The sequence below is a fragment of the Westerdykella ornata genome, assembly GCF_010094085.1.
Source record: "Westerdykella ornata strain CBS 379.55 unplaced genomic scaffold EI97scaffold_3, whole genome shotgun sequence".
In the NCBI taxonomy this organism is placed as follows: Eukaryota; Fungi; Ascomycota; class Dothideomycetes; order Pleosporales; family Sporormiaceae; genus Westerdykella; species Westerdykella ornata.
Genome location: NW_022986853.1, coordinates 1,089,540 through 1,117,074, shown reverse-complemented (window position 1 = coordinate 1,117,074; position 27,535 = coordinate 1,089,540). Strand labels below are relative to the sequence as shown.

At 52.6% G+C, this 27,535-nt stretch overlaps 13 protein-coding genes across 13 annotated transcripts; 6 read left to right on the top strand and 7 right to left on the bottom strand.

Annotated features, from left to right (window-relative positions):
* Positions 1–18: 18 nt before the first annotated feature.
* On the top strand, positions 19–1,279 carry EI97DRAFT_179955 (diphthine synthase). Its single transcript, XM_033793496.1, has 3 exons — positions 19–227; positions 293–417; positions 471–1,279. The coding sequence occupies exons 1-3, from the start codon at positions 93–95 to the stop codon at positions 1,072–1,074; spliced, it is 864 nt and encodes a 287-aa protein (XP_033657098.1). The 5' UTR covers positions 19–92; the 3' UTR covers positions 1,075–1,279.
* Positions 1,280–1,484: 205 nt separating this feature from the next.
* Positions 1,485–2,213, top strand: EI97DRAFT_371470 (uncharacterized protein; the record flags this gene model as incomplete). Its single annotated transcript, XM_033795290.1, has 2 exons — positions 1,485–1,710; positions 1,768–2,213. The coding sequence occupies 2 exons, from the start codon at positions 1,485–1,487 to the stop codon at positions 2,211–2,213; spliced, it is 672 nt and encodes a 223-aa protein (XP_033657097.1).
* Positions 2,214–3,823: 1,610 nt separating this feature from the next.
* On the bottom strand, positions 3,824–4,720 carry EI97DRAFT_371011 (uncharacterized protein; the record flags this gene model as incomplete). The annotated part of the gene is made up of 2 exons (XM_033795265.1): positions 3,824–4,413; positions 4,462–4,720. Coding segments are annotated over 2 exons (849 nt in total), but the record flags the coding sequence as incomplete, so codon positions are not given.
* Positions 4,721–5,077: 357 nt separating this feature from the next.
* Positions 5,078–7,522, bottom strand: EI97DRAFT_430609 (DNase I-like protein). Its single transcript, XM_033797736.1, has 4 exons — positions 7,158–7,522; positions 5,625–7,101; positions 5,418–5,570; positions 5,078–5,369 (listed from the first exon to the last, which is right to left on the bottom strand). Exons 1-3 carry the CDS (start codon positions 7,372–7,374, stop codon positions 5,480–5,482), a joined length of 1,785 nt encoding a protein of 594 aa, XP_033657095.1. The 5' UTR covers positions 7,375–7,522; the 3' UTR covers positions 5,078–5,369; positions 5,418–5,479.
* A 197-nt stretch (positions 7,523–7,719) lies between these two features.
* Positions 7,720–8,682, top strand: EI97DRAFT_392518 (COX6A-domain-containing protein; the record flags this gene model as incomplete). Its single annotated transcript, XM_033796262.1, has 4 exons — positions 7,720–7,888; positions 7,970–7,994; positions 8,215–8,374; positions 8,424–8,682. 4 exons carry the CDS (start codon positions 7,720–7,722, stop codon positions 8,469–8,471), a joined length of 402 nt encoding a protein of 133 aa, XP_033657094.1. The 3' UTR covers positions 8,472–8,682.
* On the bottom strand, positions 8,564–11,538 carry EI97DRAFT_498983 (uncharacterized protein). Its single transcript, XM_033802580.1, has 7 exons — positions 10,589–11,538; positions 10,030–10,535; positions 9,754–9,981; positions 9,554–9,690; positions 9,102–9,507; positions 8,886–9,051; positions 8,564–8,829 (listed from the first exon to the last, which is right to left on the bottom strand). Exons 1-7 carry the CDS (start codon positions 11,295–11,297, stop codon positions 8,675–8,677), a joined length of 2,307 nt encoding a protein of 768 aa, XP_033657093.1. The 5' UTR covers positions 11,298–11,538; the 3' UTR covers positions 8,564–8,674.
* Positions 11,539–11,636: 98 nt separating this feature from the next.
* On the bottom strand, positions 11,637–13,028 carry EI97DRAFT_492129 (complex I intermediate-associated protein-like protein CIA30). The gene is made up of 2 exons (XM_033802298.1): positions 12,801–13,028; positions 11,637–12,750 (listed from the first exon to the last, which is right to left on the bottom strand). The coding sequence occupies exons 1-2, from the start codon at positions 12,877–12,879 to the stop codon at positions 12,017–12,019; spliced, it is 813 nt and encodes a 270-aa protein (XP_033657092.1). The 5' UTR covers positions 12,880–13,028; the 3' UTR covers positions 11,637–12,016.
* A 56-nt stretch (positions 13,029–13,084) lies between these two features.
* EI97DRAFT_392511 (mitochondrial carrier) lies at positions 13,085–14,788 on the top strand. The gene is made up of 3 exons (XM_033796261.1): positions 13,085–13,457; positions 13,512–14,256; positions 14,326–14,788. The coding sequence occupies exons 1-3, from the start codon at positions 13,273–13,275 to the stop codon at positions 14,542–14,544; spliced, it is 1,149 nt and encodes a 382-aa protein (XP_033657091.1). The 5' UTR covers positions 13,085–13,272; the 3' UTR covers positions 14,545–14,788.
* A 292-nt stretch (positions 14,789–15,080) lies between these two features.
* On the top strand, positions 15,081–16,606 carry EI97DRAFT_430603 (uncharacterized protein). Its single transcript, XM_033797735.1, has 4 exons — positions 15,081–15,366; positions 15,470–15,617; positions 15,702–15,821; positions 15,890–16,606. The coding sequence occupies exons 1-4, from the start codon at positions 15,162–15,164 to the stop codon at positions 16,470–16,472; spliced, it is 1,056 nt and encodes a 351-aa protein (XP_033657090.1). The 5' UTR covers positions 15,081–15,161; the 3' UTR covers positions 16,473–16,606.
* A 212-nt stretch (positions 16,607–16,818) lies between these two features.
* Positions 16,819–17,770, bottom strand: EI97DRAFT_430602 (anaphase-promoting complex subunit Apc5). The gene is made up of 4 exons (XM_033797734.1): positions 17,639–17,770; positions 17,391–17,465; positions 17,091–17,317; positions 16,819–17,039 (listed from the first exon to the last, which is right to left on the bottom strand). Exons 1-4 carry the CDS (start codon positions 17,664–17,666, stop codon positions 17,025–17,027), a joined length of 345 nt encoding a protein of 114 aa, XP_033657089.1. The 5' UTR covers positions 17,667–17,770; the 3' UTR covers positions 16,819–17,024.
* A 512-nt stretch (positions 17,771–18,282) lies between these two features.
* EI97DRAFT_370119 (uncharacterized protein) lies at positions 18,283–19,085 on the bottom strand (the record flags this gene model as incomplete). The annotated part of the gene is made up of 7 exons (XM_033795218.1): positions 18,283–18,372; positions 18,443–18,459; positions 18,513–18,610; positions 18,746–18,762; positions 18,822–18,853; positions 18,910–18,960; positions 19,049–19,085. The coding sequence occupies 7 exons, from the start codon at positions 19,083–19,085 to the stop codon at positions 18,283–18,285; spliced, it is 342 nt and encodes a 113-aa protein (XP_033657088.1).
* Positions 19,086–19,764: 679 nt separating this feature from the next.
* Positions 19,765–25,552, top strand: EI97DRAFT_464783 (uncharacterized protein). Its single transcript, XM_033801435.1, has 8 exons — positions 19,765–20,516; positions 20,569–21,145; positions 21,192–21,396; positions 21,447–22,088; positions 22,139–23,621; positions 23,672–23,913; positions 23,964–24,256; positions 24,303–25,552. Exons 1-8 carry the CDS (start codon positions 19,979–19,981, stop codon positions 25,180–25,182), a joined length of 4,860 nt encoding a protein of 1,619 aa, XP_033657087.1. The 5' UTR covers positions 19,765–19,978; the 3' UTR covers positions 25,183–25,552.
* On the bottom strand, positions 25,446–27,073 carry EI97DRAFT_179248 (uncharacterized protein). The gene is made up of 3 exons (XM_033793494.1): positions 26,777–27,073; positions 26,110–26,708; positions 25,446–26,039 (listed from the first exon to the last, which is right to left on the bottom strand). The coding sequence occupies exons 1-3, from the start codon at positions 26,970–26,972 to the stop codon at positions 25,710–25,712; spliced, it is 1,125 nt and encodes a 374-aa protein (XP_033657086.1). The 5' UTR covers positions 26,973–27,073; the 3' UTR covers positions 25,446–25,709.
* Positions 27,074–27,535: the final 462 nt, after the last annotated feature.

The following is a 27,535-nucleotide window of genomic DNA, read 5'->3' as shown; positions in this document are numbered from 1 at the left end:
ATTGAACTTTGCCGAACAGGGAAATGTTTTCTCCCCGCAACCGTTGCATTCAGGATCCTAACACATCGACGCATATCCGTATTTCCTAGAACATGCTGTATCTCGTGGGTCTCGGCCTGGCCGATGAGAAAGATATCACCGTCAAGGGTTTGGAGATTGTAAAAGCGGCTACGAGAGTCTACCTTGAGGCATACACAGCAGTCCTTCTCGTTGACAAAGATGTCCTGGTGAGTACAGCGGGGCTTCAAATATATCAGAGAAAACAGGTAATTAACATATTCCCTGGCAGTAGGAAGCCTATTACGGACGTCCCGTAATTGTGGCAGACCGTGAAATGGTGGAATCGTCAAGCGATGACATTCTCAAGGATGCGGATAAGGAAGATGTTGCGTTCCTGGTTGTGGGCGATCCCTTCGGGTACGTGTTTTGACTGCTCGCATTGCCTGTAGATCACTCATATCTCTTTGCAGCGCAACTACTCATACCGACCTCGTGCTCCGCGCTCGCGAAATGTCCATACCAACTCGCTCCATTCCCAACGCCAGCATCCTAACGTCCATTGGCGCCACCGGTCTCCAACTGTACAACTTCGGTCAGACGGTGTCCATGGTCTTCTTCCTCGATAACTGGAAACCGGCATCATTCTACGATCGAATCAAGGAGAACGTCTCCATAGGGCTACACACACTTGTTCTGCTGGACATCAAAGTCAAGGAGCAGAGTCTGGAGAACATGGCAAGAGGGCGCAAGATTTACGAGCCGCCTAGATACATGACTGTGGCACAGTGTGCTCAACAAATGCTGGAGGTAGAAGAAGAGGTCAAGAAAGAAGGCGTGTATACCAGGGATAGTCTTGCGGTAGGAGTCGCCAGAATCGGAGCTGATGACCAGAAGATTGTTGCTGGGACGCTTGGGCAGCTGTCCGAAGCTGACCTCGGAAAACCGCTCCACAGTCTGGTATTGCTGGGCCGGAGAACGCACGATCTTGAACGCGATTTCCTCGAGGAGTTTGCGATTGACAAGGAAATCTTCAACGCGATTTGGAAAAAGGACTACGAAGGGAAAAGCCACTAACACCATGGGCTTACTGGACCTGCTACATCGCAAAATTTCGCGTTTGACTGCAGTTCAATTCGATATAAGCATAGATGCACGGCTCCGATATTTAATTGACTGTCGCTTGATCCAAGGTTGCTCCCGGGCAAAGTTCCAAGGTTGAGTCTAGACATGAGGCTAGTAAAGATATTAGCGCCCATCTAAACCAACCCCACCTCTATTGTTTCCGTCATCATTATGAGAGAGAGAGATGATGTTTGCACATGCTGCGGTTCATTCGTCGTGGTCTGACGTCACACCCTTCTCCGCAACGAGCAATTCACATGTGAAGGGGCCGGCCTCATTTTGACATTCAAGAGACGTATATCTACGCGCAATACGCACAACTCATAGAAATATCACCTATCGACTTAGCTCTTCTGTCGATCATGGAGAACCCAGTGGACGAAATTCCTACCGTGATACATACCCTCGTACAGTCCTCGCCACTGCAACAGCATGACGCGATCGAGAAATACTACGCGCGCAGCGCCGAATTCGTACACCCGCTATGCAGAACTTGGAAATGGCACAACTCAAGGTTTCTTATCCATGCTATCTACAGATGGTATAAGGTCATGTGTCCTGGCGTCGAGATTACCGTGAACTCCGTCGGTAAAGCCACACCGTTTCTAGTATATGATCAAAAAGCTAATACATATATCCATGTAGCTTTCGATGAGGAAAACCTCATCCTCTACGTCTCCTTGACAGAAACTCTTCGCAGCCGGCTCCTCCCCTTCTACCGCACTCCCGTTTCCATGGTAGCTGTTATCCGTCTTGAGTACCATCCTCCCAACAATAAATACTACATCAAGAGCAAGAACAACCTGTATCAGCAAGACCAGTTGGTTAAATTTATCCCCCTTATACCCGGCCTGCCGCTTTTGGTGATGATGATGCAATACTTGGGAACAGTAGTGGCTTTGTTCATGGCCCTGCTGTTACTACCGGTCACTGTGGTGAAGGAGTTGTGGTCTTCGCAGGGTATGAGGGAGGGAATGGTGAACGGGGTTCAGCAGTGGGTGGGAAAGAAAGGAGGCAGCTATGGAGGTCAGAAGATGGATTTGCCGAACGGGCTTCCGCCGAAGAAGACCATTCGGATTGTGAATACTTGATCAGAAGACGTGGTCTGTGGGGATTCTTCGAACTACGTCGTTATCGTTGGGAGAGTAGTGCTTTTGAAGCTTTGTTTTCCCGGCTCTATCATTGTTCGATGTTTGGATTCGGGTTGCGCATCCTTCACTGAAGGGTAGTGTTGGTGCAACACAAAAGAAAAAGAAGAAAAGAAACGAAAGAAGAAAAACGAAAGAAAACCAAACCGACGCCGCAGGACACTGACCTAAAGTCAAATGCAAAGACACAAAACGCCCGATTTCTCCATTGCGCTGCTACATTGTATGGTTTCAGTCAGTGTTGGGAAACTGGAAACTGTCTCTCTATCCTAAGCACGATGGCGTCTTACAACCACAGAAAGTAGGTAAAAGTATTTGATTTGTATATATGGAGTCGTGTGAACCCAGCTTGTGGGAATGTGACCCTTGCAGTAGGGAATATACGCACGCTTGTCTTCTCATTCTGGAATTTGAATCTTCCTCTTGATAAGATAAAGCTAGGCAACGTGCGCGTTGAGGAATGCGAAATTATTCCGCAGTTCACGGGTACTGGGATAGCCAGCGTGATTCGTCCGACTCAGATAGCATCGTAATGCATTGACCTCAACAGTCGTAAGCCTGACTACGGAACCTGCGGGTGTTTTTCACACGGAGTAGTGGAGGTCCTCCCATTTGAGCAACAGAACTGCGACATGAGTCCCAATGATACCGGACCTTGCCGTCGTCAAAGGAGCCATCCCACAAGCTGTGGCACCTTCTCGAGGCGCATCAGGAGAGGGGAACCATGGTGCTTCAAATCTCCGGGGAAGGCCCTGTCATAAGGAAAGAGAAGCAGAACATAACCAGACCAGATTGAAGAAATTGCTCAAGCATTGGCCCACTGTATGTGAGCAAACGTGAGATGAAGCGGCCCAGAGAAATCTCGGAGCGCGATCAAACAGGTATGCCGTGAAAGCGGTGGAATGGTGAAAGAAACGCCGATGTTATTGCTGGTAGCAACTGAGGAAAGCTTCTGTGGTACCCTAAGTCCGTCAAAACTGGGGCCCGAAGAACTCAGGCAGCGTAGCATCGCCATCTGCACCATCGCGAAAGGCCAGTTCGCTGAAAGCCGCAGTCTGCTCTTCAGACATAGAGTTGTCAATCTGATTATCCATAGTGAAAGTGCCATCTCCTTGAAACTTAGAAAGGGCATTGAGGAGCCATCCTTCAAGCATTGTCTGGTCATCATTGTTGGGACCGTCGATGATACTTTCTTGCGAGCTGCCATGCACGTCTGAATTGAATGTGAAAGATGTAATGTCCTGCATGGCCGCAGCATCATGGGTGATAGGGACATCGCCGAGGGCAACCGTATCTCCAAATTGAAGAGTATCAGGCATCGCAGTGAATGTTGGAACAATAACTGAGTAACCCATGGAGGCGAAGTTCTGAATGGAACCCGTTCCTGGAGCGGCAAGGAAACTCTGAGCAGGAGCCGCCTGGGTCGGGATGGGCTGGAGAGCATTGAGAAACTGTGTGAAATCGATATCGTCAAATGATTGCTGTGTAGTCATGGTTCCCGATGGCATGAGTACTGCAGGCTCAGGTGAAGATGAAGTTGAAGCATCTGGAGAATCCCCGATGCCGCGCAATTGGGCCAGCCTCAGCTGGAGGTCCAGCGGAGTGCCTTGGTTTATTCTCTTGATACGTTGAAGACGTTTTTTCTCTCGATTAGCAAGACGCTTACTCTCCATGGTGTTGACAATCTGGTCCAAAGTCTTCCGACCCTGTTTAAGTGGGACATGGAACGTAGATGAAGTAGCGAGATCACCATTGAACTTGAATTCCTTCGCGTAGTTGTGTGCCTGGCAATAACAGATGATCTCTTCGACCGACATGGTGGCGCCAGACTTTGTTGTGGTATCTTCGGAAGGGTTGGAGACGCGGACGATATATGGATCATTTTGTTCATTTAGATGGAGCTCCCAGTGGAAAGTCTTGAAGTACTCATCAGGTGAAGGCAACAGCATGGCCGGGCACATGAGCTCGAAGTACGGAACGAGAGGCGCATTCTCCTTGCCGATCTGATCACGGATATGGGACCATGTCTTCGCCAACAAGGCCCAGACAGGTTTGTTTGTGTCTTCATTCCACATTTCGGCTAGCATGTTGGAGAGTTTCTTCATGGGAAATGCCTTGAACTCCGGCACACCAATGTAGTAGCCTGATTGATGTCAGTATGTTTTAATGCACAGCTAGGAATTGAACTTACAGCGAAAGCCAACGAATGCATTGAGGGCTTTCTTTGGCTTCGTAGGCTTCACTGCCTTGTCTGTAGTATTCGAGATTGCGGGAGTAAAGGAAGTTGGGGTCGCAAAAGCCGACATCAATGCACCCTGAGAAGAGCGATCCTGCACTGAATTGATGAGCTCCACCATCTGAGCACTGGTGCGAGTCTTGAGAAAGTCCGCGATTTCAGCAGGAGTCGGTGTGCGCGGGACGAAGGTCGCGGTAGGTTGTTGGGTTGCCATAACAGGGATGGCGAGGTTCTTTGTTATGGTGGAGTAAAAGAAGCTGTGCGCTGAAATCCTCCAAGGATGCAAACAAAGAATTGATCGAAGTGGATAGGAGCAAAAGTAGAACAAAGAAGGTGCGAAAGAGCTTAAGTAGAAGGCGGGGCAGGCGACAAGCGAGACTGAAGCCGCTTTCACCGTGGGCCTGTGCTTTTCACCTTCACCGTGGACTCTTGCCCAGGAGACACCGCCGTCTGGGAACGGCTAGTAAGCCCTCAGGTGAGTGAGTGAGTGAGATTTGCAAGAGTTATCTTACCGCCGGCTCTGTTCACGCAGACACCAAGTGAGCTAGTTGAGATGTGAACTCATGGATGTTTGGGTGCTACGCATGTATTTATTATGTCTACACACCGCCTTGTGTAATGTGGAACTACCTAACGGGGCTCCTTGAAGGACTTGGTAGTTGATCACCGAAAGCGAACCCTGAGCAGGAGAGTAGACAAGCCTCAACCGAGATTGAGATAGGTGTCTGTATCTCCGGTCGACAGATGCGCGACATTATGTTGACGCAAAGTGCGAGCCGTTGTGGCCGAAGCAATTCTCTCGACTGAACGCTCAACGGGAGCAAGTCCGACAACCAGATGCTGCCTCGGGTCTTGTGGACTCACTGCAATACGTTAGAACGACCATAGCTGATGAATTCAAGCTGGCTTACCTTGATATCGCTTCCGAATCTTGGATCTATCATGATCACTACGACACCCTCTAATATTGACCTCAGCTTGAATTCTTCCAATCACTGGCCCAGATGTATGTAGGACACCGCCATTCAGTTCCCCTTTCTTTCTGACCACTGGGTCCTAGCGGTCTGTTGGATGGATGTCAGATCTGTGCGACCTTTCCCACAGCTGGAGTAACCTACCTTGAACAGAGAAAAAATTGCCTCCCGCAATTCGGACCTGCTTTCTTCACGGTATAAATCGTGCATGGTTCTCCGTGCTCGCAGCGCGGAAGCGGCTTCTTCGAGAATAACTTGGACCAAGTCTGCTGCGTGGCTTTGGAATCGGTGCCAGATTTAGTTTCGGCAAAATCAGCTGGCTCCGCAGTTGGCACATCAGCTGGAACAGTGGAATTGAACCCGTTCATCGGGGGCTGTTCTGAATCGCTGATAACTCGTGTGGGCTTGGAGATGAAAAAGCCCCTAAGAGACTGCTGTCCTCCCTTGATCGGCGGTTGACTTGGAGAAGACTCTCTTGCGTTCGATTTGCTTCGCTTCACTGGTTTGACTGGCGATCCCGAAGCTAAACGGCGTTTCTGAGAAGCCTTAATAGGGCTAACTGCCGCCGATGGCGACTCGGCTTCCTGAGCTCCCAAAGCGCCCTCTTCTCCTGTGCGTCGTGTCTCGCTCAGCTGTGCACTACCTTGTGATGTTACAGCGGGCGTGGCCATCGTGGGCACCATGGGGTTCGATTTACTCGCAAACATATCCTTGATGCTCCTTCGTTTGGTGAATTCAGGAAGGCGCTTGCCAGATGAGGCTAGGATATCAACGGTGGTATCATAATCCCGCAGTCGTTTGCCATCCTTGAACATTCCCGGCGGATTGAGAATGTCGAGTATATGCACCTGCTCTCCACGCCACTTCACTATCTCTTTAATGGACGCATATACAGGGCAGTGGTCTGAGCCCATCAAGCCTTCTTGGATATTGGCGTCACAGAACCAGTCTTTGATATCGATGCTGCAAAGCACATAGTCGATTCTCGATCCAAAATTGCCAGGGCGGGCATTGATTTTCTGCTCCCAGTGGGTATACATGCCTTCTCTTGCGGGATGGAATTCTCGGCAGATGTCCCACAGAATCGGAGTCTCCCTGCCTTCATCGCGTTGGCCGGGTACTTTGCCGTTCTCCACTAGCTGATTAAATAAACGTCGCGTGGGTCTATTCAGGTACTGCTCAACCGTCTCTCCTTCCTCACGCATGGACTCCTCCGCTCTCGCACTGTCGATTTCCTCTCGCGAAACGTTGAGATCACCAGCGAGGATGACATTCTTGCCCAGCCGGGCAAGGTTGCGGATGCGGCTGTCGAGGGCGCAGCGAAACCCAAAACTGAAGTCATCCCTGGTCCCGCTGCTGTTGGCCGGGCTGTAGACACCAACCACTACGAAGGCCGGGAACTCAACCACAACGCACCGCCCTTCAGCATCCAGGGATAGGGGATCCACGCCCAAGTCGGTCAGCTGCGTTATGTTCGGATAGCCGCCTATGCAAGACTGTTCGGGGAGCTCGCGGTAGGGGACGGAAGACCCAGGTGGACACAGAACGCCTAGCAGACCTTCCTCAGCGCGAATCGGGGCACATACGGATTGGCGGGTGTAGATGGCCACGCCGGAGTATCCTGGACATAAGTCAGCAAACAGTTCGAGCTTGCAAAGTCTTTTGGCACAGTGGTACCTTTCTTGTACTTGGGCAAGCTGAAGAAGCAGTCCCACCCGGGAACTAGGACCATGTCGTCTGTGAGGTCTTTGCGTTGTATTTTCAACTCTTGCAGGATGACGATGTCGGCTTCGAGGATATCAAACATGGCGCTGAAGGAGCGTGTTTCGCGCCATGGCTGGTAGCCAAAGGGATTGCGGATGCCGTTGACGTTCCAGGTGGTGATGCGGACCATGGCGGCGAGAGCGACGAAGAGGCGAGTCGACAGACCGTCATGCCGTCGCACAGGCTAGAATTAGCCAAAAGGAACGGCGTGCGGTGAAGCCAGAGCGGTGTCGACCGCCTCGTCCCTGTCGTGTGGCCCGCGCTGGAAGCCAACTTCGATAGACGCGGTTAAGCAACGACGTCACGTTGCGGACTTTCAAACAGCGCAAACATGCCAAGGCCACTGCCTCAGCTGATCGTAGCTTGACCTTGGTCCCTCGCTTCCCTCAACGAACGTCAAACTTGACCTCACCTCGTCCGCCGAACCTCTCGATTGCGACCCTCCACCCTCTCCATTGCCCATTGCTGCCACAAAATGCTTGCCCAACGTACATTGGCCTGCGCCGCTCCGCGAATGGCGTTTGCCCGCGCTCCTCTCCGCCGCCGCAATTACAGCTCCGAGACGAAGCAGTTTGCCGGTGCCGAAGATAATGAGTTCAATAGAGAGCGAGCTCACATCCAGGAACATGCTGCTGAGAGCGGAGGTGAGATTACAGCTTGGGGATTTCCAGTCCCGGGGCTCTTTCTGCTATCCTTACACGGCAGTCGCTAATGCGAACATACAGAATTCTGGCGCAAGCTTTGCATCTAGTAAGACACTCCTCCTTCACCTGCGGCATCACGGTCAATTGCGTTGTGGAGGTGTGCGTGGGCGGGGAAGTTTTGGTTTGGACTGCATATGGATTCCGCAGAGCATCGACCGGCACCGTTGGGCTACACCCTCCGTCCCGGTCGAGCTGGGTTAAGCACACAAATGCCGAATCGCAGGAAACCTTGCCTTCTTCCAGGCGTCAGGCTAATCGCATCGCAGCGTCGCCGTTCCAGCCCTCATTGTCGCCGGCGTTAATGCCAAGATCAGGTGGGATGCTCACTGGGAACATGTCGCTCACGAGCCTCCCCGGGAGGAAAGGCCCGAGTATCCCTATCAGAACATTCGCACCAAGAACTTCTTCTGGGGCGATGGCGACAAGGTATGACCCCGATACGGTGTATGATTCGTGTTGAGACTCATGCACGTAGACCCTCTTCTGGAATGACAAGGTCAACTATCATAAGAGGAGCGAGTAAGCTGCGTCAAGCACTCGTACAATCACGTACCACTTGACCGCGTTCCCTGGGGTGGCTCTACATCCCCAACACCGGGGCTGGCCTTGTATAGTACCATCGAGCCTTAAGATAAGCTATCGAAACCGCGTTACCATTTCATTTGTCATATAGATATCGTGGCATAGTAACTGCTCCAATGTGTCCATCAAATAACTCCTTCCGGTTCATTGCTCGACATTGTGTATTGTATGATCCCAAACACGGTTGTGATTCTGCGCCCACTCTTCTGCCAGTTTCTCGTCTCCGCGAAACTTTGCAAGCAGCGCTTTCTTCATGATTTGCTCGCATTCCCCATGAACGTCCTTGACCTCCTTGAAGCCTGTACACTTATCAACATTACTCCAATGAGTAGGGCTGCAGTATAGGATAACTCACAATTCAGAGCCTTGTCGATGTATAAGCCGGCGCGGCTCATTTGCGTGATGCGGGAACGATTTCCAGTCGACATTGCAGGACCCGCACAGCCGGCAAGGCCGACATACGAATCTGCAAGGTATGAATATAAGATACCGCAGGACAAGGGTTCGTTGTTCTCCAGGGCCTAGAATTGTTAGCCTTGTCCCAACCATGTCGGACTCAAGGTATGCGTACTTGGGGAATCACAGCATGAAGCATCCGCGAAGCAGCCTCAAAGTCCCCCAGGGTATTCAGAATATTGGCAAGCAGGCCGGTTGCACTCCACAGAGCGGGCATCAAGCGGGTCCTGAAGGCAATACTTGCCGCTCGTAGTGCAACGCTGAAGCCCCCTTCCGGTTTCCTGACTGTAGAAAACAAGGTGGCTTTCATAAGCAGTAATCCGAGACGCTGCAGGACGTCTGCGTCGTGCTCCCGTAAGGCAAGCGCCCGCTGCTCTACGAGTTTGAAAGCTTGTGAGAAGTCGCCGTGGCATATAAGATAATCGATGCGAGTTTCGAACAGGAGAAAGGAGATTTCGGGGTCATTGCATGAGTCTGAGTCCAGTGCGGAAAACAGGCTTTCACATGCGGCCCAATCAGCCCTAAACCGGTGAGCAACGTCCTGATCGCTTTCGAAGTTAAATGTACCGGCGAATGGCTTGTTTCAGCTTTATTAGTCCTGTACAGAAGTAGATGTACTGCTGAAACTTCAAGGTGCGATGGTTGAACGCTTCGCTTGCCTCCAGCAGTTGTAGGGCATCGTCGTAGCGTCCACTGTGCATGGCCTATCGCTCTCAGTCAGTCCCCGCAGTACAAGCCTGACAGTTTGTCAGTCTTAGGGCACTCACGTTGAAAGCACACCTGCATCTGGCTCGAATGCGCTCGTCGTTGGGGGAGCTGTGACCGTAGCAATCAAGGAGTAGCTGGCAATATGTACGGGAGAGGTCTGAAAGCCCAAGCCTGGAATAAAGAGTGGACTGCAGGAGCATGTGTCCCCCGTGATTGTCTATGCTCTCTCTTGTGTTCAGATGAGCAGCTTGATATAGCTGCTCAAAAGCCCGAGGGACGGATTCACCCTGAGCCACGTCAGCGAGTAACCTTCTCTAATCGATGCCAGAACGTACCGTTGCCATGCATCGCTTCGACTCATTCAACAATGTGGCACTCAGTAGATTATACATTCCGGTTTCCCTCGACTTCATTTTCAGAAACGCAAAAGCGTCCCGCTCCGAACCTAACAAGCCTTTATACCCGGCGCGCTTCATTTGCTCCGGACAGGCATTATTCAAATGCTGCAGCCAGCTCAAGCTGAAATTGAGGCATGTCATATCCTGATTCTCCCTTGCCGTCACAATGGTCTCGTTGATCGCGGCGACAGCCTCAGTAAAGGAGCCAAACTCTGCCTGGAGTATTGCCATGTGAAGCAGGGCATACTGATACTCCATCCTCTCCCGAGTCAGCATTGCAAGATCGTAGTATCGATGGATATTGTCGAAGGCAGAGGTGTAGTCACCTGCTCTCCAGGCATCAAAAAAGTTGACCAGGTGCGATTGTCGTACAACCGAGCCTGTGGATTCTAATAGAGAGCGGAGTTGTGCCCTCATATCATCAGGCACACGGCAACCAAGCCCTAGACCACATTAACATATGATGCGAGAAACGAATAAAGAGAAAACTTCATACTCTGCAGCCGGTCCAACTGGAACTCTAACACGCGCTCAAGATCGTGCGTGCTAATTGCATGTATTACTTCATCTTCTGCATCGAGTTGTCCATATGCGACTTGGAAGAGCTCATCGCCGGGCCCCAGATCAAAGGTGGATATGTTCACGTCTACTCCAGATGAAGCAAGACCCGCAATCCGTCTCGTCCATTGTGCAGTGGGTGCCCGGTATATAAGAAAGGCTGACCAAAGTTTCATGGCATCATCAAACTGCAACCTGGTGAATTCCAACCTCATTCTTCTGACAAATGTCCCCAGTGGCGAAATCTTGTGAAGAACGATCCGGTCCTCGGGGCGCTCATGAACTTCAGACTCGCCCGCGGGCCCGTCTCTCTCAAAGAGACTGTCTAGACTATTGAAGAGGTCATGGAGGGCGTCTAGCGAACTGATTGCCCACAGGTCCTTGAGGAAGACATCCAGGAGAGTCCGACCGGGCATGCTAGATGCCTGTGACTGGAGAACTTCTTCGAAGGCGTGAATTGGCAGAGATGCATCCTGGCTGGCCTCGGAATGCGAACGCGCAGAAGAGGGGACACGAGCGATCGTGTGCGAGAGGATGAAGGAGAGAATGGGGATAGTAGCGGACGATGGAAGAACGGACTGACAGTATAGCTTAACCAGGACGAGTAGACTGACTTTCTGAACAGTGAGGTAGCGAAACATGGCCATCGCATGAAGCTGGATTGGCCAGGCACGAGCCTAACCCACAGGTTCAGGTACACCGGTTTTGAGGCGCGAGGTGGGTAGCTGGTGCGCGTACCGCGATGGTAGGAACGAGGACGCGAGTGACAATGTGAACATTCGCTCTATGTTCTTACAATTGCACCGGCCTTTTCCATCGCAACATTGACAGTAGCTCGATTATTCGCGAATGCGGAGGATTTTAGTTAGCAACCTCTGCCCCCCAAGGCATACTTGGTAAACTTCACAACCAGATTAGCGGCCGGAGCACGCCAAGGTTGGATCAAAACGCGAAGTCACGTGACATTTCCATGTTATTAAGTGGATGAGTAGTGGAAATGGGCGCTACCGACTTCCTGATGTGCTCGTGAAGGGAAATATAAAACACTGAACGTTTAAGGACAGTAGCCCAAGGATCCTTTCGGAGGTTTCAATTTCACACGTTTGGTGGAATCCATAGACGTCCAACCGGCGCAGCTGCGAGGGAGCTCCTGTTTCTAAATCACTCATGCTGCTCACTTGGACCGCAAAACTACGCGCCCAACCTGAGACCTGATAACCAATCCGGCGATTGGGCGCCTTGCCCTGAATAAGCTCCTTACGCCATTTCTGAAATCGTCCACCCACCTAACTGGGCTTGAGAGAACATGTATGGGTACATATGTACTGCCGGTAGAAAAAAAAACCAGCGCCGACAACGTCTGAGCTCAATCGGCATGAGCATTCTCTGGCTTATCCTTTGGTTTGATAGCAAGTTTACCATACTTGCGTGGCCGACTCGCCGCCACCGGGATTCCTGAGATATGGCCTCTGACGCTTCGAAGGATCTCGTCTTCCGGGCCTCCATTGGTAGCCCATATACGGCTGATACTGAGATCGTATGGCCCAGTGATCCGATCAATGACGGACATTCCAACACTGCGTACCTTCTGCGTCAACATCTCCCGTTGCGGCTCCACGACCTGGCCATGGTTTGTACGGACAAACTCATTCCACTTGATTAATAGCGTTTCCCACTCTCCGGGCGTCTTGGTGTACAAGCGGTGTTGGTGGATATCCGTTGGTACTATCGACTCTGTCTGCACATTGACAAAGTACTTGCGGCCGTCTGATTTAAAGTGAACTGCCAGATACGCGTACGAATCTACATCCCACAGTGACTTTCCGAATATAGTGTAGCCGGGATCCCGTGTCCTCCACCCAGCATAACCGGTTCTCTCGACTAGAGGCTGGTTTTTCGGGAGCTCGGTCGATATCTCCCCGTGAAAGCGAGCATGTGCCGGTTCCTTGTCTGAGGCTGGGTGGAAGTCGAGATGGACGGTGGAGAACCCGCCGATATCCTTGTCACTCATGCGCTTGCATCTGGTCAAGTCATCCGGGCTGTCGAAGAGGATCAGAGGGAAGGCTTTTTCGGGCCTTTGCAGTGACTCGAACTTCAGGACTGCGAAACGATCAGCTCTGCGACGGTTGAAAAGTTAGAGCCGGACTCACCTCGCCTGGACAGGCGGCCAAATTCGTCGAGGCTTCTGCGCCAGAACCCGGGAGCCAGACAGCGTGCGGTAGGTATCATGGCGACGGAACAGGACGGACACTCATACAATCATGCACATCGAAGAGATTGGACTCGTATACCTAGGGAGCTGCAAACTGTACTAGGAAGGCCAATTCTGTGGTCTTCTTCGGTCGAGAACGCGACAAATGATCGCGGGATGATGGAGCCGGAAACGGTTGCGGAGGTGCCGCGGCGATCTTCAAACTTTCGCCGCAAGGCTTGGCGCTCCAAAATTATGTCGTCGTTCCTGAGTCTCCGAATCTGTTGCATCGCAATCTGATCAACATTATCCCAGGCCCCTATCTTTCCTACCATCCCGTTTTCCACCATTTGCCAGAGCGCTTGTTGTTCGCGCACTCGTTTCCAAATCATCATCACCGGACGAGTCTCGAGGGAGATTCGCTGTCATCGATGACATTCGAACAGACTACACACCCTCGAGGGATTCGGGAAGATACAACGCCGCTAAAACACACCCTCCATGTCCAATCGCGGGAGACGGGGGACCTGGCTGCGTCACCGCGCCCTGGAGAAACGACAATAGCGGAGAAGAGTACTCCTTTCGCGAAGTCATGGGCGCATTTCATCGCCGGAGGGTGAGGCTCTTCATTCATAGTGACATCAATGAGGCAGACACTAATGCGACACAGCCTAGGTGGCATGGCCTCAGCCACGTTGACCGCGCCTTTAGACGTCCTCAAAACCCGGTTACAATCGACATACTACCAGCAGCATCTTGTAGCCGCGCGGGCCGCGCGAGGCCTGCCCCCCATCGAAACCATGTCCTTCGCCCGAAGTTCGCTGCTCCACATTCGCGAAACCGGAGAGATCCTCTGGCAGGTCCCCAAGGTCGAAGGCTGGAGAGCGCTCTTCAAGGGACTCGGGCCTAATCTGATTGGCGTAGTGCCCGCGCGTGCGATCAATTTTTACGTGTACGGGAACGGGAAGAGGATAATAAGCAATTATTTCAACGACGGGCGGGAAGCTGCGTGGGTACATTTGGCTTCTGCTGCTTGTGCAGGCGTGGTCACCGGTACGGCGACAAATCCGATCTGGCTCGTAAAGACGCGGCTGCAACTGGATAAGAATACACACGCGGACGGCCGGGGACGGCAATACAAGAACGCGTTGGACTGTACCATGCAAACGTTGCGGAAAGAGGGTGTTCCGGGACTTTACAGGGGATTGACTGCTAGTTATTTGGGCGTTGTGGAAAGTACGATGCAGTGGGCTTTGTATGAGCAGATGAAGCTATCCCTGGCGAGAAGGGAGGCGAGAATCGCAAACAGCGGCCGCCCTCCCACCGCTTGGGACCACACGGTAGCGTGGACTGGCAAGATTGCGGCGGCGGGAGCAGCCAAGTTCATAGCTGCTATCCTCACGTATCCACATGAGGTGCGCCATCCCTCTCTGAATTGCCATCACGGCCACTCTGTCGAGGATTCATACTGACCAGCTGTCTAGGTTGTGCGCACACGTCTGCGGCAAGCGCCCTTAGCGAACGGTCAGCTCAAATATACCGGACTACTCCAATGCTTCACGACCATTTTCAAGGAGGAAGGCATGGTGGCATTGTATGGTGGACTTGTCCCCCATATGCTCCGCGTCGTGCCCAGCGCGGCCATCATGTTTGGCACCTACGAAGGGGTATTGAAGGTGCTTGGTACCAGCAGCAATTTGTAATACGCATACTTCCAGCATTGGGCGGGCGCTCTTGTAAAAAAGAAGAAGGAGGAATCGCATCGGTCGGCGTTGGTGGTCCAATTTTCATGTTCCCTAAGGTATAATACCCTGTCACTTCTCCTCTGTAAATTAGATTTTCTAGCACGGGTATCAGGGCGGGTGCAGGTCCACAGATTTGTACGAGATTTGTACGATACAACTGAGATATGACGGCGCAGAAGCCGCCTTGAGTTAATAAGGCTGCCTTGTATGAATCTTGAAAATGAATTACTGTCTTCGCCGTCAGTTCGTGGTCGAAGCTGTTAGGCGTGAACTGCGGAATGCTCTAATCCTCACTAAATATGAATACCATTGTGAGTTCATGTGAAGTCCCTGAGAATGTCCACAGGAGGCTCAACAGCTCTCCCCAGTATCTATCTACCCTTGACTAGATATATTTACACTTGATTTATAGGTTGAGGTGGTTGGCACGGAGGCACGTGACTGCGTCAAGCATCCATGATTCCAGGTTTGCGCCAGGCCCGGCATCGCGGAATTGACGTCCGAGTTCCAATTCGGGGACAACATTTTGCGAGTACCTAAGTACCGCGTCGCCTTCTTCCCACAGAACAGCGACCATGTCCCTACCCATCCGCCGCCATGCCCTCCGACCTCTCCAACAGCGGTGCACCACCACCATACGCCCGCACACCATCCGACACATAACAACACAGAAGGAAACCAGGCGGGAGAAGGAGTCTGTGTCGCCGCAGACGCTGAGGGAAAGGGCTCAGGTCGAAGATCCGAAATTGTTTGAAAAAAGCGATTTTGGCATGTTGCCTGGTACGTATCGCTGCTCTCAATTGTATTGTCTCTTGGGAAGAGAAGCCATCGGGTTGGGGGGGAGCGCAAAACGTTTGTTCGTAGAGATTGACAGTTGATTCAGGGACTTTTATTCGAGCATGGGATACCACGCCGCCCTTACTCCCGCGACCGCTGTACCCGTTAGATGCAGGTCGGATTAAACGCGCGCTGGCTGATCGATGGAAGTACGAGAAGACGTGGTTGAAGGCGAGGATTAGAGATACCTTCGTGTACGTCTCCGTCCTCCCATGCGGGAGATAAAGATAAACATTTCGGCAGGAGATGAGGAGAGATATAGCTAACGCCACGCCTAGCATGTTCAACTACAAATTCCGAGTCCGACGCGGTCCGCGGCTCAAGGGCGTCTTCTGGCACGCCAGAGTGCAAGGAAGAGCCGATGAGCTTTATGAAAAGCTGTACTATGCGTTTGCGAGGTATATATTATTCCCCCCCGCAAAAAACTCTCATACTCATATGCAAACCGAACTGAATCACCACACAGCAAAGACACCGACCCCATCAAAGACCTCTGCACAGAAGGCCTCCTGAAAAACATCACCGACCGCATCGCAGGCCGCCCCGAGGGGGTGAACATGACCTGGCGCATCCTCGCCCGCCACGGCTGGCCCTGGTCCCGCGTCGTCTCCAACCGCTTCGGCTATCTGCCCGTGACGGGCGCCGACGATAAGGATCACCCGTATGTGATCCGCCAGTTGGTGCTAAGAAAGAGCACGCGCCAGGTGCTCAGGATTGAGCGGCAGCGGCAGCCGGACCACCGCGCGCGAGTCACGGGTTCGTCGGGGACGACTTTGCAACGGAAGAGGCGGTTGCTGTGGTCGCCGGATGGCGACCAGCCTGGAGCGCGGGGGAGAGTAATGGAGGAGGAGGAGGAGTGGGACGAGGAGGTGAAGGGCGAAGAGAGGCATGATAAGAACGTCGTCGAATACCTCGTGCTGCAGCAGGTCATGGTTCGTGGCGAGCTGAAGGACTGGCGGCTATGGGGCTTTGCGGATAAGACGACTGTGCAAAGTATAGAAGAGAATGAGACGAAGGAAGAGGAGCTGGCTGCCTTGCAAACCAGATAGTCACCTTTGAGGGGTTGGTCGCCGAGAACATAGGTCTGAAGGAGGGCAAGTGGAACTTTAGGGATCGATGTATGAATATAGAGAGTAAAATGTACGCAGCCCTCTGCAAGTGGGCCCCATAATCAGGAAGGGCTGTCGACGATCTTGTGATTATACGAGCAAGAGCATGTCCACCATCACAACACACCGATACACAACAATGGAAAATGGTACTCGCAGCTTGTAAATAACATTCATTGCTATGACCAATGACCGACTGCCCCCAAGTTCCCCGCAATGGCCAAAGAAAGAACCCTCCGCCTCGCTTTTGCGACGAGCCAGGCAGACAAACCGACCAAGACTATCCCTTTCCCATGGGCATGAACATATCATCAACAATAGATAAAGCCCCCCCATTTCTTGTAGTCCACGGGCGCTCCTCAGTGACGGGGTATCGCTTTCAATTTCTCGTCGAGGGAGTCATCGATCCATGTCCATTCAGTGCGTGCGATGGTTATAGGGCAGGCAAAACCACCGGACCGAGGGCGGACGCGACAGGAGACATTTCGTCTTTTAGAAACCGTGGACCTATGAACAGTCAGAAAAGGTCGAATGACTTCACGCAATCGTCCAGCTTACTTTGATGTCCTTGGAATCCAAACCAAGACCTTCCTTCTTATCGACGAGAAACTCCTGAACATCTTTGCGTTGATCGCCCTGCAGCTGGATCACCTCCCCCATTTCGGTGTCGTTGACAATGGTGCCATTGCAAGCGAACTTCTTCTTGATGACCTTGAGGATCTTCTTCTGATCGAACTTCTTGGGCAAGCCTTGGACCGTGGTCAATGTCTTGCGACCATTGCGCTCTACATGCAGTGTTAGATACCGTCTCTGCTACGTGGCTCATGACACGTCGTGGTGCCAGGGGTCACGACTTACGCTGGATGCGGATATGAATGTAATTCTGAGATTGCTTGGTCTCGCCAGTATCCTCATCGGCCTCGGCGAAGGGGTCTGCAGCGTAAAGTTAGCACAGTTCGAACGAGACCAATAGATCCCCCCGCGCATGGGATGCCGCAACTCGAAGAAGGAGGTAGGGTGAAGTTTCGAGGCTACGACATGCGTCGCGCGAGGGGGCAAAGCCGTATGACGACAGTATGGTGTGAGGAATGAGCGGTTGAACTCACCGAAAGTCTTGAGATTCTCGATGGACATAAACTGCTGTTTGGCCCGCTAACGTGGGGGAGTCTGGGAAGGGTTGGGTGAAAGATGCGATAGACGCGCCGCTGAGGATAAACGCTGGTGATGTGGCGGGTTGACGGTTGAGCTGTCTACTGGGAAGGTGGGGAGGGAGGGGAGGGGGAGGGCTGTGAGGCGAAGCCGGGCGGCCTTTTGATTAGCGCGGATGGTCCGTGCCCTCTGCTTATGTCATCGGGCCCGGCCGCTCGCCTTGTCTGGCTTTTGGTGTCTTCGGCCGGATCTGAATGCGATCGAGATAAGAATGTGCGAGAACGTGGAATCCCGGGGAGCAAAGGCACTCATGTTGACACGCTATGGGGAGATGCTATGCTCTATTTCTGCGCATCTCAGAATCCAATACAGCGCTCTCAACCTGCGAATTCTCCATACACCACGGCCAACTTAGATGCTCTAAAGTTAGGAGAAATGCTAGCAGGTGATGCTACCCTAGGCGATTGCACCAGAGCACCAGCTATAGGGAGCTCGATTATTCACCCATCACCGTTAACCAGTCGCAAGCGCCGATATTATAGTACAGTGAAGCGAGCTCACTCGGCTCGCGTGCATTGCCGCAGTCCATGAAGACGATGCGTCAAGAAGAAGGTACAGCTGGTGGCGCTTCGGTAGAGGATCCCGTGCCGGCCTGCGCTGGTGGAGGTGGCAGCAGGAGAGGCATGTAGCCCTAGGATTGCAATCAGTGCCGTGGTACTGCTAAAGGTTGAGGAGTAGATGAGGAGTGTCGGGATACTCACCACGAGAAGGGACATGACTGTGGCTGGGTCAGCAAGAGCTCGTGCAAGAATGGACGATGACGGCACTCACAGGCCATGCCGACAGAAAAGTAGCCCGGCGTCGTTGAGGTACGCTTCTGCTCGGCGCTCTCGGCAAGCCAGGACTGGACAGCAAATACAACGGCGACCCTGTCGTATTCAGTGAGCAGGTGTAGTCTCATCAACGCCAGTATCGGGACGTCATACCAGCCGACCACCCTGCAGGACAAAGCAGAGGTTAGCACGATCAGATCCAAAACCGCATCGACGGCATGTAGGTCTTACTTGTTCCGCGTGAAAATCTACAAGAAGCTGTTAGTTTTCGTGGGGGGCCTTCGCAGTGGGAATCTTGGGCACTCACGGCAGCCATGGGCAGAGTACTAGCCATTGTACCTGGTGCAGCTTGTAAGTACCAGGAGGGGCCAGAACGGGGGGTTGTGAGGGCATACTGGCCATGTCGCCCTCTGACGAGGAACTGGCGGGCTCTGCGTAGGGGACAACTAGAAGGAATTCATGTCAACATGCCACGTGACTAAGGGGTTCGAGCTCCAAGGTGGTTGTGAGCCAAGGACGGCGGGGAGGGCGTACTGAGGTCCGCACGGCGCATGTCTTTCTTCGAAGCCATCTCGTACAGTGGAGAACAGGTGCTGGGAGCGGGAGGTGACAGGGTGTCGATGGATGGGATCAATTGATGGAGATGGCTTCACTGTTCACCATGCCATGGAGGTGAAGTTGGAGTCGGGACAGACCAGCGAGCCTTGAAGCACAGACCCCTGCTTGGACGATTGTGGGGAACCGCGCCGCCATCCAATAATATTGATAGATCTGATGTATGATTATGGGTGTCCGTCCAGGCCTTCGACGATGCAGATAAGGTAGAACCAGATCGGCTGCTTGTAAACTCGATGTTGTGGATCATGGTTCCATTATCGGGCTCAGGTCTCACTGTGTGACCATACTGTGCACAGTACTGCATACTACTGTGTATTTTCTACGGGTCTAGCCGTCGGAACGAAGACAAATCGAGTACGGAGTAATTCTACGGAGTACTCTGCACAGAATATCCTTGTAGCTCACGGAAATGCAGCGACAGACCAGGGCGCAGCGCATTCAGTATGCCGCTGGTGGCGATGACTCGCAGCAAGGGAGTAGTGTTTATTTATTCTGTGGTAATAATGTGCCGGCGCTGCCAGAAGGGGTGGCGGTATCACCTTGTCCGTCTGCCGGGCCGGACGGCTGATGGCTGATCACCGCACCTGGCCATTGTCGTGTCCTACCCATGCTTCTTCGTGATAACCACCGAACCCCCTCCCAGCACCCGTCGTTCCTCACCATCCTCTCTTTCTAGCCCACCGCTCCTTATCGCGTCCAACGTCCAACCACAGCTCACCTTGCATCCATCCCAACGCCGCCGGCAGACAGCCTTGCGACTCCGCCGAACCCATTATCCCCCGCTCCTCCCTTGCCGACCTGTCCTATCCCTACAACTCCGCCGACCATGATTCCGCTTCGAGTGCGATGAACTCTCGGTTTGGCCCAGGGATTCGAGAATCTCTGCAACACCGCGACAGCAGTCGGCCCCAGCGGCCCCAAGGCCCTCAGCCCATCCCGCAACTCGCACAATCGACTCCGCGCAGCCATCATGCCCAGTACACCGAAGGCATCGGCCCAGCAATCGCCGACCACCACCACCCAGCAGACGATGCGAACAAAACCCGAGGTCTGACGGACACCAAGGCACAGAGTGCTGCTACCTCTGATGCTGTTCTTCCTCCCGCCCAGAATGTGTCCCGCCACGTCCAGAAGGGGAGGCCCCACGTCTTCTTCAGCAATGGCGGCACTACTATGACTGAAAGTCTTCCTTCCTCGCCCCAAGGGCAGCACGCCGACACTGCTATCGACTTGCCTCTACCCCCGAGATCTGGGCATTGGCTATTTGCGGATCTCGCCACGCAGAGTCGCACGGCTCCCCAAGGCATCGGATATAGCATGGCCGCCACTGGAAAGCCTGCGGGTGCTGAACCCCAACATCCCGAACCCCTCTTCCCGGGCGGTCGTAAGTAATCCGGCTGAGGCATGCACCATTGATGCTAACGTCTAGGGATCAGGAAACGCTGACATGTCCTTCTGGACAGGAAATAACCCTGAAGATGCATTGTCGGAGACACTGGTCAAAGCTGGGGTCAGCAATAAAGCCCAAATCATGAACGAGACAAATACCGCCCGTCCGTCCCTTTGGTCCAATCTGAAAAGCCGTGCTGGCTTGAGCAATCTCTCATCGCTATTTCTGGCGTTGCTCGAGAAACGACAGTCTTGCGGCCGAATCACTCTGTCCAGCAGCTTCAAGCCGCCGCCACGATTGACATTGCGAGACTCGACCCGAGAGGCATGGCTACATGATCTCGCGAACCCTGCTGTTGGGTTGCGGCGTCTGAGTCGGACCATCCCACATGGTATCACAGGTACTGTGCTCCTGGACCATTGCCTTAACAAGAATATACCTCTCCCCCGAGCAATATGGTTAGCAAAATGTGTCGGTATCAACGAGATGCGCTCACACAAGCGGAAAGGACAGGCCGGCACTCTTACCTGGGTCAGAGGCTGGACTAGTTCAGTCGAACAGTTCTTGGAAATTGCAATATCGACCGTGGGCCAGCAGGGGTGGAAACCGCGTGTCACGTATGCGTATGTGTGCTGTATCCAGTCATGACTCTTGCTCACAGATATGTAGACTACAGCTGGCTACCTCCCTCTACAAAGAGCAGCTGCTCGACGATGAACATTTTCTCGATTGGGTCCTCAAAAATCTAGCAGCATGTCCGACGGAACGTTTGTTCTTGTGGTTGATGATCGTCTCAATCTACAGACAAGATTTAACCTCATCGAGACGCAGAGGTAAACGCTTGGCAGAGTTGCTGCTCAACCATATCACAAAGGTGAGTGTTATGAAATGCTCACCTCACACCCTGGCTCACATGTGTATCAGTTTTACGCTGCCAGCGAAACCAGCCATGAGCCTACCCTCATATGGTACCTGGAGCAGTTACTTCTCAAGATTCTCGTAACGAGCCCTTCTTGCCTCCTTCTCCCGGACGGTTGGCCCTCACATCTTCCGGTTCTCCAGCGTCTGGCTTTGAAATATCCAGATTCAAAAGCTCTGAGTACTGTGCAAGATCTTACCCGTAGAGCGAGGCGGTTAGGCCTGCACTCTCTCAACGATCATTCTGCGCATGTCCCTGCTCGTGAGATAATCTCTCTTCTTGATGCCGTGGATTATGCCTCCGACGTCAACGTTGATGTCCTCGCTAACCAATGCTGGGATTGTTTGTCTGACGCGCGTGACTTGGTCTCGATAACACTGCAGTGGGCGTCGTCCTGCCATCGAATAGGAATGCATCGGATCTACCTAGTTGCTCGCTTGCTTTGCAAATGGTGGCGCTCAGGTATCGACACCGACGACGCCATACTGACGTTTTTCCAATCTGCGAATTCCAGTATGGTCATTGAACCATGCAACATATACCGCATTGTCGCTGAGTTGGTCCGCTCAAAGACATTCTCTGTGGGAAGATATCTCCAATGGCTTATTTCTACTGGGTCTTTCAACCAGAATTGTGGTTTCACCTCAGTATGTTAGACATTTCTTGGAAGAAAGCACACACACTAACCCTTTGCCAGTCGTCGTTTTGTCCTATGCGTCTTATGGTGGAGATTCCCGTCAGCGGGCTTCCCGAACATGTGCGCAATCTGAGAAGTACTCTATTGCGCGGAACGCCTCATTCTACCGAGTCCGAGGAGGACCACCTAGATCAGGCAGAGTACACGATACGTTCCCGCCTGTGTGGACTCTTCGGGACAGGGGTCTGGAGCGACATCCAACCAGACATAGACCTAACTGAATTTACTCCCACCGTCCAACTCGAAATCGCGCTCTTTCTGCGGCATCACGTCGCCTCAAATGTCAGGACCAGCGAACCGGGGCACACCAATAACACCCTCGTCAACGGGGATTGCCCAGTGTCGACGATCACGCTACGAGACTTTCACCTAGTGCGATCCTATCTTGAAGAGTTTGGGCAGCTTTCTATTCTTGCCGATGTTATGGGGATCATGGTTACGTCTCTGGATTTTGATGTCCTTGCTGCCGCCGCTGACACACTGCATTACCACCATCTGGCCTTCAAGGCGATTGGTGCATTCAAAGCCCTGTTTGAGAGTATCATTCTCCGGTATTCAATGTTAAGGACATTCCGGACTCCGGAGCGAGACGTCCTTCTCGGTCTCACGAGATTATGCCATGCCACGCAAGTAGATGCTCGGGTCGCGCAACTTCTTGCCAGCGACTTAGGACGGTTGGAGCAACGGAACTCGATTTCTGCTTGCTCTCCGGTCTCTGATACCACAGCCGAGGCTATTCAGAACACGGCCGCCGAGTCTGACGAGGATATTGACCGTATTCTATGCAACAGTAGCACGTTGGATCAAGCGGCAATGACCGAAATGCTGAACAAGATTATGACCAATCTGTCAGAGCAAATCACTAAGCGTTCTCTGCAACCAAGCCAGCATGCCTCATGGCTTCATCGTCTACGTGTCCTGAATGAGGTGGCTTTCGACATTGCTATCATGGAATGGTTGAAGAACCAGTTTTTACAATACCGACAAATGCCCTCGATTCCTGCCGTCGCCGCACTCGTCACATCTGGTTGCCTGTCCTTCATGCAACTACTGAGAGTGGCAAGAGATTGCTTCGACGAGCAGCAACGCCATGACCCCGAGAGGGCTCACCGGATCCCGTTCGCTTTTTTTCACCTCATCGTGCCCACCGATCGGCTGACTCCATTCTGCCACTTCCACGAAGCTTATCGATTCCGACTTGAGCAACGAAGTTTTTGCCTTGCCCTACATGCCGAAGTCCTCCAGTTCCTAAGCGAGACTATACGTGCTGTGCAGGCGTCACCAGGTCCTGACGGAGAGGCACACTTGGAGTCGTTGCTCTTAAATTCAGAAGTACGGAACATACTGAAACAGTACATCCTAAGCGATGTCCAAGCAGTTTCACAAGCTTTCGGTATCAGTTCGTTCAAATCCGGAGACGTAGCAATCAGCTCTCCTTTGAAGGTTTTGCTGGACACTCTGCTCGACCCTTGCGACTGCCTTCGTACGTACTCCTTCCGGCTTGTTGGGAATGGATACTAACCTGTGGATCAGACTTGGCGAAGAAGAGCATCATGCAGCAAATCGAGCTAATACCCGAAGCCGTTGACGAGCTGTCTCTCCGCTTTTGCCAGCTTAAGATTCAGTGTCTCTTCTTCATGGCAACCGGTAGCACAGATTGCTCCCGTGACACATTGTCTAGTGCCTTCTTGACGGCAATCATTTCGGCCGCTCAAAAGAATGACTCTGCGTGCCTTGACCTCGTCGGCGGCTTAGAGCCTGACTTGGCTTTCAAGGTATGTATCGGCAGTAAGCCGATCGTAAAGCCTCCATTAACCATCGTCAGATACGTGAGTTCGCCGAACGCGAAGTACTCGGTGCAACATCGTTCCTTGCAAATCCTCTTACAACTGTTCTTGGCAACATACCCAAGGAAGAGGAGGCTCGAATTGAAAGATATCTTGCTATCATACGGACTACGTCGTCGAAACTGATCCGAGATGAACAGAGTCAGGCAATTGGACCTCTTGCAAATCGACTGAAAGGCCTAGCAGAGCTAATGGACAGACACAGCGATCACGGCACAAAGGTGATGAGCTCGGCTGAGCCTCCAAACTGTTGTGTAGCCATAGCGCAGTGGTATGCTCCTCGTCGACTTAAACCTGACCTAGTGCTGACTCTCAAGGCTTAACGTATTACTGCGCCTTGTCGTGGCGCAACGAGTCATGCTTCTTCACAAGGTCTCGAGCCAGCATCAAGCTGCTCTTATGTGGAGTCTGCGACGTGTTTTCACGCACCCAGCTTTGAACCTTCTTCCGTCGATGAGCGAATACACATTCGACGCGGCTTTGTTCATTTCCGATGCTCTCCCCGACGATGTCCGCCTGCAGCTTTCGAAGCTAAACATTGCCAAGACTCCTAGTGATTCTCGCTGCGTCTTTCTTTTCGAATGCTGCGCTACGAAAGATGGTTGGCTTGCTTTGGTCCGATCGACATTGGCATCGGGCGAGCCGGGCAGTATGCCGGGGACCTTCTCACCTCAACCCCAAAGCTCAATCCCTCAAACTCAATTGCAGTTCGAGAATGCCCTGCACGTACGCAGTGCGAATCCTGGCATGTTGCAGCGGCCGCAACATCATCAGCAATCCCAAATGCAAACCCAAAGTCACCCCCAAACCACCTCTAGGGGCTATTTCCAATATCCGCAACATCCTCAACAAAGCAAAACAGTGCCGCAAATTTCTCCTCCGAGTACAGCACCAGTACACGCTTCCCAACATGGACAGCTCCAGCAAATGCACAGGATTCAGCAGATGCAAGGTCTTACTGCACAACGCAATCTGCCACCCTCTCCTGCAAATACCCAAAGACACTTGAATGCCACTACGCATGCTGGGTTGCATGCTGGCAAGAGCGCGCCTTTGCAGTCGAAGCAAGAAAGTGGCGATACTGGGATGACGCCCTTTCTATTGAGCCCATGGGAAATTCTCCCCGAGGCAAGCGGTAACTCTAACCTTAACGAGACCGCCATCAGTTTGGGTCTGTTTGCGGCCCGAAAGCTATGAAATCGCGCTCTGGTTAGCATGCGGGGCGTCTGTCGTACTCTGCTGGTATTCTCCCGAGTGGTAAAGCGGTTTTTCTACTCTCTTACACCTTCGCATCCGGTTCATGGTGCATTTTGTGTTGGTCAGGCGGTTCATGGTGTGGGTTTCAGTGGGATCGGGATTAGACTAGGCGTTATGTGTTGTTTCACGGCATCGCATATTGGAGGTTGCATGATGATATAGAGTCTTTCCACATGATACCCAAAACTTGAAAGCAAGCAATTGGCGCGCATTCGGTATTACATGTTATGAAAGGTTGCGCTGGCAGCCTGCGAACTTAGAGTGAAGCTTAAGATATACTAGAGTTTCCTCGGCGTTGCATTGTCGCGAGCCACGAACCTGCTTGCAGTACTTGCATTACACATGGAATATGTTCAAGATGATGACGTCCGCCTGTCTTCGGTTCCTCTCCCACGGCTAGCTTCCATGCCCTTTCATTGTCATGGCTGGCCGTCCTGAGGATAGACCCACGCTCACCACATTTCCACTTACGCCCATTCATCGAACATGTCATCCAGCAGCCCGTTAGTCAACCCCTCTATCGGCTCTCCCTCCTTCGAAGCCGAAGTCGTCACCGTCACCATGCGGAATTCACCATTGCCCTGCGGATGCTCGTACTCGCTGGTGGGCATGTAGATGCCAGTTGCATCGTCCAACAGCGCCAGATTCGGCCTGGCCACCGTGAGATCTTCGTCCAGCAGGCCGTCGAAATAGGAGCGAGGGGCTGATTGGGAGAGGCGCGAGGGGTGCATTGGTTGGAGTGTTGTGGGGTGGCCGGATAGGGAGATGTAGCGAGTGGTTGAGTGTAAGTTGATTGACTGCAGTGAGGATGATGGTCAGTGATTGATTTTTTCGTGAGAGAATTGGGAGCAGGAGCGAAATGCTTACCTTTGAGTCGAAGTCTTGCAAGAATTCCTCGGCCTGGATGTCCGGGTCCGACTGGACGTATTCCTCAGCAATCTCTCTAGCCCGCTTGACGTGCTTATCCACGACCGCCAACGCGCCCATAGGAACATGTCTCTCGCACATCTTATCCTCAATCCGAAGCGGCTCGCCAACATATTTCCTCTCCCCCACCGCGACTTTAAACCCTGGACTATCCTTGAGGAAGAACTGCTGCCAGTGTGTCAGGCCAGGCTTGAATTTGCCGACTTTGTAGCTAGGCCTGGGCGAGAATAAGTCTCGGTGGGCGATCAAGTCGAGCTTGGCCGCCGGGTCGCGAGCGAGGATGACGCGATTGAGCAGGACCAGGATGGCTTCATATGTATCTGTGAAGTCCTCGGAGTGTTTGCAGCAGAGGACATCGTCTCTCCAGAAGTGGTGGGGCAGGACGGCCGCTTTCTGCAGGTGCTTGACGAGGTTCCACCACATGCGGCGCATGGATTCCGAGTCGTGGAGGAAGAAGTCGGCGAAGTAGTCGAGGAGTTTGGCGGCGGCGCTGAAGAATGTCTGGATGAATGAGGGGGTGCATTCGATGAGGGCGGGGGCTGGGAGATGTTTAGTTTTTTCTTTTTTTTTTTTGGATATCCTGGTGGAAGGAGTAGGAGTGATATACTTGTACGGCGGCTCAGGGGATTAAAGATGAAGTGCAGTTTCCCACGGCCAGCGTGATTTTTTAGGGTCTTGATTTGTTTCCACACCGCGCCGAAGTCGATTTCGTTATCGCCGCAGAGGTAGTGGGTTGCGAGTGGGCCGTCGTCCCAGTCCCATTCCCAGACGATGATTACGGGGGGTTTCTTTCTGGCTTCCATGTGATGGTGATGGTGAGTCGGGGTTGTTCAGTGCCACTGGTAGTAGGTTGGTTTTCGGGAATGTGGAGAGAGGGAGGCAGCGATGAAAAGAAGGTGAAGTGAGGGAGAGGACAAACGCGGCGCGCCCGTTTGGTGACTCGCTGAGCCCTTGGGGCACTCAAGCGCAGAGTGGCGAAAATATCATTCACTTCGTCTTTCACCATCACCCCAACCTCAGGATGGGAAAGTGTTCACCCGGCATAGCAAAAGCTGGGCCTTTCACCCGACCGTGGCCCTCTATAATCAGCTCAGTGGTGCTATTATCCATGGTATGTACACCATCAGCGCACTGTTGTTCGCAGGCAGGGAGGCCATACCCTGTGTAGACAGTGTTTGGAAGGTGAAAAGGTCGAAGCACGATAATCATCTATTGAGAGCAGGAAACGTAAGTCCCCAGTTTCAATCGCACCAGGTGGGGCTATGCGGATTATTGTTACTTAAACAAAGGCTACTATATTGCAGACCTCAATGCACGTAGCATGAAATCTTATGAGGTGGTGCACATGTAAGGCTGGCGGTCCGGG